Consider the following 14,227-nt stretch of genomic DNA (forward strand, 5'->3'; position numbering starts at 1 on the left):
CTTGTGATTGTAGTGGTTTTCGAATGTACAATAAATCTATAAACGACCTTACAGTATACACTTTTAAGTTCAATGGCAGTTTTTTTTATTTTAATGTAGTGGAGTTCAGATAGCACTGTGGTCAATGTCTCCGTGTTTAAATATGTAAGTCTTAATTTAAAGTGCGATTTTTGCACAGGTGTAAAATCTTGCCTCATTTTCGTCACGGGCTTAATTGCTAACATTATGTGTGGTAGGGAGTGGGTTAGCGTTTGATTTGTTTGGGTCAACTCAAGTAGTATTGTTATTATAAGATTTACCCGCCCATATTTCTTTCTTACTTGCAATTACATTTTTGAAAACTCAACAAAAGTGGTAGGATTGTGGACCAGCGCCCGTTTTTCTGTGGCAATATCGGTTATTTAAACCTTTTTTATCATTTTCCTAACTTAAATTGTAAATAGCTCGCTAAATGTATATTCAGTTTGAAGTTGTAAATTTTCAAGAAGCAACATCGTTAAATTTGATATGCAGCCCTTTTTTGATTATAAAGAGTGAACAACTTTAATGGATTTGCAAAAGTTCTTTAATCAATTTTGCTTTTCTTCTTGCAACTCATTAACTTACTTTCATTTGTTGTCAGTGTTTTTTTCTCTTTTAATTTAGTCTCTTGTTAACAAGTTTTATCAATTTGCATCATGTTACTTCAAAAGGCGATTCTAAACAACAGCAGGTAACTTACTTCAAATTACAATGACTACTTTTTTAAATCTGTATTATTACAGATCATTACCAGCATGCTTTGTTTTTTTTCAGAATTATATCTAGAGTTGCATCATGCAGACGATTTAGTGGTAAGTATGTTACTTACGAAACTGTGTTAAAATATGAATCAAAACTTAATCTTCCTAATTTTTAGATACAGCCCAAGCAGATTATGCAATTGAGGTAATCATACCCTTCATTATTTATATTGTTTTCAGTATTTTATGAAATACTGTTGCTGCATAATGTTAAATCGTGTCAAAGCGGTCCATTTAAAAGCCTTTGTGAAAGGTTCTGAATTAAAGTGTTGTTGGATAGAAAGCCTCACTAATAAAACTTTCACAACAAATTTAAGATTTTAAAACTTATTTTTAGCTGTTTTTCTTAATATTAATATGGGTTTAACTTATGTTATGCATTTTCTTGCAGATGGCAATGTCCAACATCAGATATGGTCCCGGAATTAGTTCTGAAGTTGGTAAAGATTTGGAAAACATGAAAGCAACCAAAGTTATGCTTGTAACTGATAAAAACGTTGGTACATAGTTAATTCAATCTATGTAATGTATGTATATATATTAAATATAAAAATTGCTGCCCTAGAGTAATATTCATGCCACTGGCGTTGCAGTTATTTATGTTGTAGTTTTATTTTAATTGACAATACCAATCGGTATTTATGTATTTGCATTGTTTTGAAGATTTCTAGAGGCTGAGAATGACTTTTAGGCAAATTCTTTTTACAAAATGACTGACGTTAAATTATAACTATCTATCATAATTTTTACAGTATGAAAAATACCCAAGTAAAATGGTTTGAAACAAGCAATCAATTGTCTTGCAGCATGCTAATGAATACAATTTGTTGTTGCACCCTAAAGCCTTATCAAATTGTTTTTTTACATGGCATGCCATAAGGTATTGGTAAACATTGACAAGATGTAAACTGTGACTTTTTACCTTTCAGCTCGAGAAACTGCAGCCGGTTCAAACTGTGAGAGAATCACTGGAAATGAGTAAAATAAATTATGAAGTTTACAGCGATACAAGAGTGGAACCAACCAATGAAAGGTGATAAATTTTGTTTTCACTGAATAGAAATGTAACTCGCATAACTTCTCTGAAAATTTGTTTATGAACTTTGATTGCAATAAATGTTTGTAGTTTTGTTTTATGCTATTTCCATTTTAAAATCTTAAATTTTGTGTTTTGCGGTTAAAACTTTTGTAATGTCAAAATATTTAGTTATGTATCTGCTACACTTAACTAGAATAGCGCCATATTGTTAATTTATTCTGGTTCCCATACTTCATCACATAAACTTTTGGTTTTAACCGCATTGATTTTCAGTTTTTGCTGTTGTAATTTATTTCTTAAATTAGGATTTTTTGAGTGAGTGATGATTTTTTAACCAGTAGTCTGTTATATCTTAGCTATTATTTTCTTTTTCTAGTTTTGAGCATGCAATTGACTTTGCCAAAAAGGGTAACTTTGACACCTTTCTTGCTGTGGGAGGTGGATCTGTGATTGACACGTGCAAAGCCGCCAATCTTTACTTGTCCAACCCGGATGCGGATTTTCTTGACTTTGTTAATGCTCCAATTGGCAAAGGAAAGCCAGTTATGACTGCCCTTAAACCTCTAATTGCAGGTATTGTCCATATTTTGTAGGACCGAAAAATAAAAATAATAAGCAAAGTAAGCTTCTCTAACGAATAAGGTACAGGACAGGGGTTGTTGGTTTGTGAAATATACACCTATAAAGAATAGAGAACCTACGAAGAATAGGTCTGATAAAATAAGAATTTAATAGGAGAGTTACAGTGGCAACCTTTTTTTAACATTTTACTATTATTTTTATAGAGGATAAGAACTTTTTAGTCAAATATACATTAGTATTTAAATAATCGTCCTCTGTTCTTAAGCGAAATTTCAACTGGCAAATCAACCTAGAAAAATTTCACTACAAGTATTTTATTTGCAATGTTATCTTTAACTACAGTTCTTTTATCCTTGCATTTATGACCTTGATTATTCCGGAAAGTACAGTTTTATCTATACAGTTGTGAAAAACTAAAAATCCGCCCGATACTAAAGTTGTTATGATTGTGCAGGAATTTATTAACACCACAAGGCTTTAAGTTTAACAGGTGGATTTGATCTTAATTCGAATATATACAAATGTTATTAAAATAGAAACAGCATCAGTGTAAGCTGAACATCCTCGCCAAACACTCCAATTAACTTACAGGGCGATATCCAACCGCGACAATGTATTAACACGACTGCCGTAAGGACAACTGCAATGTCAAGGTACCATGTGCTCAGTGACCTTTGACCGCTTGACCACAAGTATAGAATGCCGCACAATTAAATTAGTCGCCAATTAGAAAAAAAACTCAAGGTTAACAGTTAGCATATAAGATAAATTGACATTTTATTCCCATACCGCTACCTGATGTTTATGAATTTGATACGATACCAAAATGGCACCAATACTTCAAATAGGCAAAATTGATCAAGCTGATAACTGCATGATAACTGCATTGCTAAATATTTTCGTTTTTTTAACCGAAACACGTTTTTGTATTTGTAGCCAATTTAATCAAAAGTAAAAAAACTCAATGTTGGACCGCAAATAATGGCTAAAAAAACTATATTATTTTTGGAGATTATATCAGTGCAAATGCCACCCAAGCCTAGGACGACTTCCGAGACCGCCACTCGGTGAAGAAGGACATCGGCTTCAGTATTGCCGGACATTTCTATTTGTGGTTATAACAGTGATTTTATCCTTGCAATACTAACACAATTTTATCCTTGAAGTACCAACCACGGCCGGAACGGGCAGCGAGACGACCGGAGTAACGATATTCGATTACTTGCCCCTTAAAGCGAAAACTGGGATCGCCAACCGAGCTCTGAAGCCGCTGCTGGGGATAGTCGATCCACTCACGCTGCTGCATCTTCCCAACAGAGTTACTTGCTACGCTGGATTCGATGTGCTATGGTTAGAAGCAGGGCTGAGTCGGTTAAAATACCCTAATTCGACACTGGTCAAAAAAATTGTGCGTCTCCGTTCCGAGTCCGGCTAAGGTGGACATTTATAAACCCAATCATAGGGGTGTCATGTAATTCATTCACTCACAATACATGGTTGGAAAACATTCTACAATATGTTATTCAACCTTTGCAATGTAATGTTTTCGGCCTTATCGGTTTCGAAACTGCTCATGCGTTTGTCGGACTCGGGATTTTGGTAGTCTTACTCGAATACCTTAATTGAGCAATTTGTGCAAATGGTTTAAACAAGCTTTTTTTTTTAATTTTTTTTGGGGGGGGTTAGCAAACCATGCAGAATAGGTGAATTAACAAAATTTGATAAAAAAAATTTGAAAAAAAATAAAACTTTAAACCTGTGCCTTTTACTTTCTAATGTCATTGCAAACTATAGTAGAAACGTTTGGAAAGATAGGAAAATATGTGTTATATATCTTAATGAAACTTGCTAAATAATAGTGTAAAGGCGAGTATCATTTAAAAGATTAATTTTATGTCTTCTTTAAAAATACCATTTAGTTTTTATATGTTATTACCAACGAAAGCTTGGAATTACTTACAAAACATAACAGTTTTATTACCTTATTTAAAATGCTTTTAAACTAGTGAAATTACATATAAAATGGAACTGATAAAAAGTAACGTTTTTGTGATTTTTTGTTTAGTCACGCGTTAGAATCCTACACTGCGATCCCCTTCAACCAACGAATCCCTCGTCCCACTAATCCTGCTTTGAGACCAGCTTATCAAGGAAGTAACCCGATCAGGTAATTTTTGCTTCTAAGTGGGTTTATTTTCAGATATGTTTCAGCGTTGCTGTACTGCAGTATTTTCACCCTTTTTTGAGCCACGTAACACTTGTGTAGTAAACTTTTCAACCGTTTCTGATTTAACAATCGCGAGAGTTCCGGTCATGCCAACACAGGCCGTAGAAGCATAGACAAAGTTATGCTTATTTGTGGGTTCAATAAAAAGCGATACCAAACAGCAACAGAGCTTTCGGCCACCTTTAAAAGCACAAGTATGGAGTCAGAAAAGGGCAATTTCTGGCCTGACTATAAACACTTTTGCGAATCAAAGCAAGTTTTGCCAATCAGTTAGGAAGTACTGCCGAATCGAAAACCTTCGCTTTCTTTACAAATGTCCTGTCGTAAGTGAATTGTCAAAAACGTTTAAAATCTTGTTTGTTGTGTTTTTCCAGCGACGTTTGGTCGAAGCACGCCCTTTCGATCACCAGCAAGTATTTCGTGCAAGCCGTCAACAACCAGGACGACCTTGAGTCAAGGTCACAGATGCACCTGGCCAGCGCCTTCGCCGGGATCGGATTTGGAAATGCTGGCGTCCATTTATGGTAGGAAGAAGAATATTTGTGATGTTTTATTGTCGTTGTCGTTGTGACATTTCACGATAAAAAAATAGCAACTATCGTTTATGACAAATCATATTAATAAAGAAAAATGAAGCGTTTTTTTAAAAGCGCACAATTCCAACAACTTCACAGGTAATTATGGTACTTACTCGCAGGAACCATTTAAGTAAACTAGCTAACACTTGTTATTTTTATATTTTACTTTTATTGTGATTGTTATATGATAACGAAATCAGTCTAATTCACATGTTTTTACTTTGACAAGCGCTGCCACCCGCGAAATTGTACATCAGTATTTCCTATTTAACATATAACTTGTATGTTTCAGCCACGGAATGTCGTATCCCATATCTGGACTTGTGAAAGACTACGTTTCCCCAGACTACAACAAAGAGCATCCGCTAATAGTAAGCATAACCTTCGGCCTTAATTTACAGGGTAAATGTAGCTCTCGAAAAATGTTTAGGTTATAAGGTCGAATCACGCTTCAGCGTTCTAATAGTATAAATTGTTTGTTCGCGAAACTAAATATAGTACAAATTGTTGGTTCGCAAAACTGAATAATGCTTCTGTAAAGAATTATTTAATGTTAGTGGATGGTTGTCCACTGTCCATACTTCGTTTTTTTGATTTTGATGCCCGATATTTTACGGCAACAGTATTTACACATTGAATGACAATGGTAAATACAATGGTAAACAAACAATTGCTTCGCTGAGAAATCCTGTTTCTTTTAAGTGTTAAAATGTTGTTAACCATGGCTGAAATGATAGATTTAACTTACTCATCGATACTACCACATTGTACCAGAACGAGTCCGATCTAATACTATCGTACATCTCTATTTCGAGTAAACCAACAGAAGCATAATAGTCGGAGGTTTTAATTATACGTAGAAAAATATCAAAGCCCATATAGAATGCTAGCATTTTGTAACGTTTCGAATAATTTTTTTGTTTTCAACATGGGCATAACACCTCCTGCTATATGGGCTTTTATATTCTTTCCATGCAGTGCTGCGGAGTCATTTAAAACAAGATGAGTCGAATTAAAAAAATAACGACTCTACAATCCATATTTCACCCATATAGGAAACCAAAATATGGTGCATATTAAGCCATCCAGTTGTAGGGTGCGTCGAAATTTGGTTATGCACATGCGCTCGTCGCACTCTGGTAGTTTTACGTTGTCGTACTCTAGTCCTTATCCGACTCCGCAGCCCTGATCCTTACTTAGTCAAACTGTACTTTATGTCCTTTGTAGCCTCACGGACTTTCGGTTGTGATCAGTTCTCCCGCCGTGTTCCGCTTCACTGCGCCCGCTTGCCCCGAGCGCCACCTAGAGGCGGCCGAGCTGCTCGGAGCCGATATTTCAAACGCGAAAAGGGACGACGCCGGAAAGATCCTCTCTGACGTGCTGCTGGGATACATGTCTAAACTAGGGGTTTGTTATAATAATAAAACTACTTTTGTGTTAATATTGTAATGACTTCAATGACTTGACTTGACTTAAGCCTTTTGGACATATGACTTCCGGGTTGAAATGAAGTATAAAATTGAGCTGTTTTTCCAATTAATTGCACAGAAAACAATTTTATTTCTATATGTTGCGTTTTTTCATATTTTTAGTTCAGTTATTGTTCAAAAATCGTACGAGTTTAAAAATTCTAATGGTTTAACGTTTTATTTTTATGGCAAGAACGTAATTTGAAGTTGACTTGCTCTAATAATTATGACTTGACTAGGACTTGATTTGTTATTTATTCGAAAAGACTTGACGTGGTCATTTGAACACGACTTGTTTACAACACTGATATAATGCGTACAACAACTCTTAGATGAAAGCTATGTTGTAAGCCACTAGAAGTAAAATTGGAAATCGTCTCTTTTAAACCCGCCTGTATGTAATGTAGTTGAAGCACAAATAGAGATCGTATAGCATAGCATTAAAACCAGAATATGTGTAACAGACAACATACTTTTTAACTTGATAATGAATCTCAAAACCAAAATGGTCGGGTAAATCTACATCATCTTGACAAAGATTCATTATAGATCTGTGTATAGTGTACCTTAAACATACTTTTATTACTTGAAATGTTTGGGCGATTTCTTGTGCCATTATCTCTGTCAAACAATCACAATTTCTCACACGTTTGGAAGATAGATATCATGATTTTTTATATTTATTATATGAAGCAAGGAGGCCAAAACCATAAGCATCCGATGTAAAAACGAGTTTACGTTTGCCGTTACTGCTGCCAGTTAGGTCATTTTATAGAACGAATAAAAAATATGTTATATGCAGAATTGTGTAAATATAAAAAATATGCCAATTCAAGTTATCTAGTCCCAGAAGCTTTCGTCGCCCTTTAAATCGATTCATTTTTTAGGCATTTAAGCTGCACCAGTATACATTACTCTAATTTTAGATTACCTAATTCTTTCCACTTACCTAATTTTTTAGATTCCCGACGGCATTGGTGCATTGGGGTACACGGCCGACGATATACCGGCCCTTGTAGCTGGCACCTTGCCTCAGGAGAGGGTCACCAAACTTTCGCCGAGAAAAGTCGAGAAGGAGCATCTTCATCAGATGTTTGAGGAGTCGCTTAAAGTATATTAGTCCCAATTCTCTTAATATTGCTTAAGGTTTTTGGTTGTTAAAGTTATAAACACGAGCTGTAACTTCTTGAGGTCTGGAAAAAATGACTTTTTTGTGATATCAGTTGTGATATTAGTAATTTACACCTTTTGATAAATAAAAGTACTCTTTTTTTGATATTTAATTATTTTTAAAGTTGAAATTGGAGTTTATTTTTTATTTTGTCTCGTGCCGCTGTTTTCCTAAAGTTTCTTCATTTGTCTTATGATGCGTTCTTGAGAAATTCTTGAAAAGAAAATCACTTCAATTCGCCCCACCTAGAAAAGAGCCAAAGAAACAAATCGGTTACTTTAAAATTGTGTGTTTTGAGCCTAATTTAAGTGCATTAATTTAGATGATATTTTCATTGCAGTAACGTAATTGATTTTAATGAACTAAACCGTATTAACACGCCTGTTTTCTAAAGTGGTTTTATTTGTTGAGTATGCATTTGTTTTGGTGCTCGCAGGAAAATGTATTTTTTTAAAGATTGGTGTGTATTTTTACTTGTTGCCTTACCGTTAAGCTATGTTTTGCAATCCATGTAATTCTCCTTTATTATTAGCGCTGCAATTTAGTTTTTAAACTATGCTTTATGGTGTTAAATTTATGTTTTAAGCTTTAAACGCTTTTATAATTCGTTATCGATGTTAATTTCGTTCATAATTATTTTAGATTATTTTCCTTTTCCAAGGCTTTTTAATGCCTGTGCAACTGTTTGAAAACGTTTAATTCGTTCAATACATTAATAAAATTAACGTATAAGATGTTGTATTCGATAAACTGCATGTCCTTCTCATAAATATAACATATTACAAATCTTTCTTTGTGGATAGAACATTTTTTCCAACTTTGTTTATAACCATGATCTAAAAACGAAGTGCCACAGCTTACCAGTGATTTCGTATGCTGCGAGAAGTCTGCCATCGAACGATTGGTTATTTTTGCAAAATACTAAACTATCAAGGAGGCTAAATCATACTAATTTATTAGATAACCAATAACAGTGTAGGGAAACGACGCTTGTCTGTTAGTGCTTGTATTTATAGCGTATTTGCCTGGTAAAGTGTTAAACATTTCACCTTGATACTCTTTTCCTTTCAATGCCTGTCTGGCAAGCTCAGTTGGCATTTTTACTTCACTAATCCCCAACGCAGTCGCTCTTGTGCCATCATATAGTGTTAGGCGGCTTCTGGATAAAAGAACTGCCACACTTGCGAGACGCGTTTACTGCGCTGTAAGCTGTTCCATTGAAGGCGAGCTACGCTGAATTCTTTTAATTTACAATAGATTTATAAGTGACCTGACATTATGCCCTTTGAAATGTAATCGCAGTTTGTTTCAGTTTTGATTTAGTGGAGTTCAGATAGACCGGTGATCACGTCTCCCTGTTGAAATATACATTAATTTATTAGATAACCAATAACAGTATAACATTAGCTTATTGCCTTGAATTGTATAGTAGGTGATTGTTAAGTTACAAATATTATTTTTGCTTTTTGAAACGGGATAGCCTATGCACATTTAGCAATCCAATGCTTATCTGATCATTTGACTATAAAGTTTTTGGCACAGGAGATGACGGAACACCAAGCCAAGCTGATAAATCGTTTTGCAATATTTCCTTTTCTCTCCAACAAGTCTTATGTTTTTATTCCGAATCGTGACCAGGAAATCCCCTAGGCCTAAGCAATCGAATTTTCTCCAATATATTTTTTGGCGCCGTCGCAGTAGAAACTAATTTATGCTTTTCGGGGACTACAATACAAACGTTGTCTGCGCTATTAGCTGTATCCAGTGAAACATTAGTCTACTGTTTGTATTTTAAACTGCAATTAAAACTCAGCGAGCTTACAGTGGAAGATTGAAAGATTAAACAGTTAGGTCGGTTCCAGTTTAGTAAATTTAGATTTTCACAAAGCAGGAACATGAGTTAAAAACATAGATTGATTTGTAACATGTACTACTTTTATGTGTGTCGCGAACTTTTTCTCATTGAATTTTATGCTAAAAAGTTTGAGAAGCATTGGTGTGTAAAAAAATCTCAGGTTAATAGAAAACATATTTTGTGAAACGTTGTGGGGATTGTTTATATAATTGCTGGTTCGCGAGTTTTTGCATTTCAGTTTAGCGGGAACAGCGTGAAGGATTGTTGTGCGGCATTGGATTGCACTATTACGAAAACAATTTTTTTGAACTGACATGGCTGATAATAATGCTTCTTGTGACTGGCTTGAGGAGTCGTTGGAAGAAAATGACCCCGACATTTACAAAATTATCCGAAACGAGAAAGAACGTCAAAGGTCCGGGTTAGAACTGATTGCCTCTGAGAATTTCGCGAGTGGCGCAGTTTTAGAGGCGCTTGGATCTTGTTTGAACAACAAGTATTCCGAAGGATATCCCGGTGTAAGGTATTACGGCGGGACAGAGCACATTGATGAACTGGAAAGACTGTGTCAAAAACGGGCTCTAGAAGTGTATGGACTTTCGTCAGACGAATGGGGGGTTAATGTTCAACCATATTCTGGTTCGCCAGCAAACTTTGCAGTATACACTGCTCTGGTCGAACCTCACGGGCGCATAATGGGGTTAGATTTGCCGGACGGGGGTCATTTGACTCACGGCTTCATGACTGATAAAAAAAAGATATCGGCTACTTCTATATTTTTCGAGTCAATGCCTTACAAAGTCAATTCTGTTACTGGAAGAATCGATTATGACCAACTTTCCCAAAATGCAAAGCTGTTCAAACCAAAGATGATCATTGCCGGAATGAGTTGTTATTCGCGCCTCCTGGATTATGAGAGGTTCAGACAGATTTGCGATGAAAACAATGCATACCTAATGGCCGATATGGCTCACATTAGTGGACTGGTAGCTGCTAAAGTAGTGCCTTCACCATTTAAGTATTGCGATGTTGTAACCAGCACCACCCACAAAACCCTGAGGGGCCCGAGGGCAGGGGTTATATTTTACCGCCGCGGCGTCAAAGTTCCCGCAATGGGAAATAAACCTGCAGTGATGTACAACCTTGAGAAACGAATAAACGAAGCTGTGTTTCCAGGGCTTCAAGGTGGACCCCACAACCATGCGATTGCTGGAGTTGCGGTGGCTCTAAAACAGGCATCTTTGCCACAGTTTGTAACCTACCAAGAGCAAGTACTGCAAAATGCCAGGCAACTGGGCGAATCGCTAATGAAACTGGGATATGATGTTGTGACAGGTGGCACTGACACACATCTCATTCTAGTCAAGCTGACGAGCAAGGGAACCGATGGTAATAGAGCCGATAAGGTTTTGGAACTGATCGGAATCGCCTGCAACAAAAACACTTGCCCTGGTGACAAATCTGCTCTTCGTCCCAGCGGCTTACGATTCGGCTCTCCTGCTTTGACTTCCAGAGGCTTGAACGAAAACGACTTTCAAAAAGTTGCAGAGTTCATCGACAGAGGCATCAGCCTGACTGTTGAAATCCAAAACTCACTTTCAGCTAAAGCCACGTTCAAAGACTTTAAAGAGAAGTTGTACAAGGATCAAGCTGTACAAGATCAAATCACTGTCTTGAAAAATGAAGTCTCTGCATTTGCCATCCAATTTCCCATTCCAGGACTTAAAAAGCTCTAATTATTGTCAACCACTGATGTCAATGCAAATTTTTGCTTTATTCAACCTGCCTTACTGCCTTTTAAAACAAAATATTGTAAAGAATCGCGTTATTGCTAAATTTACCAATCCACGCTTAAGTGTTCCTATTTGTGTGTTAATTAATGGCAATGGATTTTGTTGTGAACAAATTTGCCAATATGCAGTTCAGTTGTGTGTGTTGCCTAGCCTGTAAAAATGTTCTTGTTGTTGCAGGGTTTTATTTTTTACTGCTATATATTTTTTTAAATTGTATAATCCTATTCAATGGAAGGATTGCCAACTGGTAAGTGTGTTTACCGAAATATCAGTACTTTTTTTACAATTTTTTTTTTATTTGTGTAGTGAAAAGTTAGTAGGAAATTACAATACTATATTTTTGACAGGGCAACAAGTGTGTGCCCAATTGGTTGTTATATAAAGTATAAATTGGAAATTCAGCAACATAAAGGCCAAATAAATGGATGTAACATTTCTACTCGAGATTTGCCTAATTGTTTTGAGTAGTGAATATGTTGCTGTGATTTATTGGTGCTCTTTTTTTAGGAACACCAAGCAGCTCAAATAGCATTGTTGCAGTGAATATTGGAAATTTTAGTGGCGAAGCAAATCTTGTGGAAGGAAGCAAACCCAAAAACCATGAAGATTTGATTGAACTTGCAAAACAAATAGAAAGGGTAAAAATAAGTAATTAAGTGGACTTAAATTGTTTTAAGTTTTGTTTTAAAAAAAAGATTGCATAAGGAACTTTACTTTTAATTTTTTTTTTTTAATTAAATGCGAACAACCGGTTTTATTTTAAATCCAGTGTGATGATTCCATTAAAGCAGTTGCAAGTAGTAAATTGCGAGCAATTCTGGATCAGATGAGAAGTCTTCAGAACCAGGTATGGAAATAATGCATTTCGCAAAAACACAGAAATTAGTTGCAGTATGTTGTCCGTATGTTATTCGTCAATTCAATCTACTTTTATTAGGCGCGAAAATGTTTGGAAGAAGCAAAGCGAGATGCTGATCTTCACCATGCCGCTTGCAATTTTAAAAAAATTCCTGGCAAAATTTATTACCTTTACAAGCGAAAATCGGGTCAGACATACTTTTCAATGCTGTCTCTTGATGTAAGTACAATTTGTTTTGTTATTATTATTTTTTTTTATTACATTTGGTTTTGAATTTGTAGGATATTAAAACACATTTTATATAGTTGATTTATAAATAGTATGTTTTTTAACTTTTTCAGTAAAATATACTAGGTTTTAAATCGGAAATTTTTTGACCATTTTACGAAAGATAAAGTTTTTAAGTAAAAGAGTTCATTATTTATTGGTAAAGTGAAATACACTGAACCTATGTTTTTTAGGGATTTTAGTATATACTTTCAAGTTTCCATATAAATCAGGCCATTCTAATAAAAAATATCTGCTTTATTTGAAAGGAATGGGGCTCAACCTGTCCACACCAGTTTCTAGGTTGTTACAAACTGGAATTCGATTTTTCGTGGACGCCATTCGAAGAATTGGAAAAACGTCAGGAAGACAACGCTATGATTGAAAAGTTGATCAAGCAACAATTTCAACCTGCTTTAACGTTTGATGCAACAAATCCCTGATATTCTTGTTTTTCTTCTTGAATTTTGCTTAACTGCATGTTTTTTTATTATTACGTTTTTATTAATTGGTGATATTTGTAGGCAATAATTTAGGAGTGAGTCAAAATGGACGTTTTAATGTGGGCAATGCGTTAGCTTCGCACTTTAAAAATAACTATTCAGTATAACCATAATTTATAGTGTTCTAAAAATAAAACCGATAAAAACTAGGGATAAAACATTAGCTTTGTGATGTAATCCTATAATGCACTTGCTTTTTTAAATGGTTAAGTTTAGTCTGTTCACATGGAATGCAATATGTTAAGAATACACTACCCAACGTTACAGGATGCGTAAACATTGTAGAACAGTGGTTCTGAACCAGGGTTCGATCGAACCCTTGGGGTTCGACGCAGCTGTTTCAACGGTTCGGCGAGAACGTCCTCCGAAACAAATTCTGTTATTACAAGCCAAATTCGAATCTCTTTTATGTGCCAAGGTGTCATGTAACGTTATAAAATAAAAGTTTGGCCAATTCAACCTATATAAATGCAAGCTTATAATTTGAATATGCCCAGTTTCAGCTGCTAGAATGAATAAACGAATACTGAGCGAAAATTTGGGGTTCGGCGAACGCTTGCAGAACAAAATAGGGGTTCGACAGGTTACCAAAGGTTAAGAACCACTGTTGTAGAAGAACACAATTTCACAATAAGTAAAAATATTCCTGCCATAAAGACTACAGTTATTAGCAGTTCGTTATCCAGCTATTTGCAAATCAACTGCCCTAAAGGAACCACTCATGTAATAGCGGAATAAGTTGATTATTAAAAAACACTTTCCAATTTAAGAAAACCCACAGTTCATAAATCTAACAGAAAAATTATTTCTTCTAAATCAGATGGTATTTAGTTTATACTGTTTAGTTAAAACAGCTATAAATGCATAAAACCATTTTTTTACAGAAATCTATATTTCGCCGTACGAAATAAGCATCATAATTTTTCTTATTAAAATAGAATCATTATCAATTTCAAGTATGATTTGATTTTGTTCGAAATGTAGGTAAGTACCTACGCCATGCTTTAAAACACATTCTGTAGAGATACGATTCGGAGTTCTATAACTAGGCAACAAGCTTAAAAGTAAAACAGCTTGTATAGCAAAATTGCTTTCAAATGGA

The 14,227-nt window shown here is 35.2% G+C and overlaps 3 protein-coding genes across 3 annotated transcripts; all 3 read left to right on the forward strand.

Annotated features, from left to right (window-relative positions):
* Positions 1-610: 610 nt before the first annotated feature.
* On the forward strand, positions 611-8,521 carry LOC146147001 (hydroxyacid-oxoacid transhydrogenase, mitochondrial-like). Its single transcript, XM_083386894.1, has 12 exons — positions 611-712; positions 796-833; positions 899-927; positions 1,174-1,278; positions 1,712-1,815; positions 2,198-2,394; positions 3,570-3,753; positions 4,469-4,570; positions 5,005-5,154; positions 5,501-5,579; positions 6,436-6,615; positions 7,639-8,521. The coding sequence occupies exons 1-12, from the start codon at positions 678-680 to the stop codon at positions 7,795-7,797; spliced, it is 1,362 nt and encodes a 453-aa protein (XP_083243020.1). The 5' UTR covers positions 611-677; the 3' UTR covers positions 7,798-8,521.
* A 1,431-nt stretch (positions 8,522-9,952) lies between these two features.
* Positions 9,953-11,449, forward strand: LOC146147002 (serine hydroxymethyltransferase, cytosolic-like). Its single transcript, XM_083386334.1, has one exon. The coding sequence runs from the start codon at positions 10,018-10,020 to the stop codon at positions 11,437-11,439; it is 1,422 nt and encodes a 473-aa protein (XP_083242460.1). The 5' UTR covers positions 9,953-10,017; the 3' UTR covers positions 11,440-11,449.
* A 217-nt stretch (positions 11,450-11,666) lies between these two features.
* Positions 11,667-13,389, forward strand: LOC146147003 (uncharacterized protein C1orf50 homolog). Its single transcript, XM_083386335.1, has 5 exons — positions 11,667-11,743; positions 12,004-12,134; positions 12,266-12,343; positions 12,434-12,574; positions 12,892-13,389. Exons 1-5 carry the CDS (start codon positions 11,725-11,727, stop codon positions 13,063-13,065), a joined length of 543 nt encoding a protein of 180 aa, XP_083242461.1. The 5' UTR covers positions 11,667-11,724; the 3' UTR covers positions 13,066-13,389.
* The last annotated feature ends 838 nt before the right edge of the window (positions 13,390-14,227 follow it).

The sequence above is a fragment of the Ascidiella aspersa genome, chromosome 4 (genome assembly GCF_963924565.1).
Source record: "Ascidiella aspersa chromosome 4, kaAscAspe10.2, whole genome shotgun sequence".
Taxonomy (NCBI): domain Eukaryota; kingdom Metazoa; phylum Chordata; class Ascidiacea; order Phlebobranchia; family Ascidiidae; genus Ascidiella; species Ascidiella aspersa.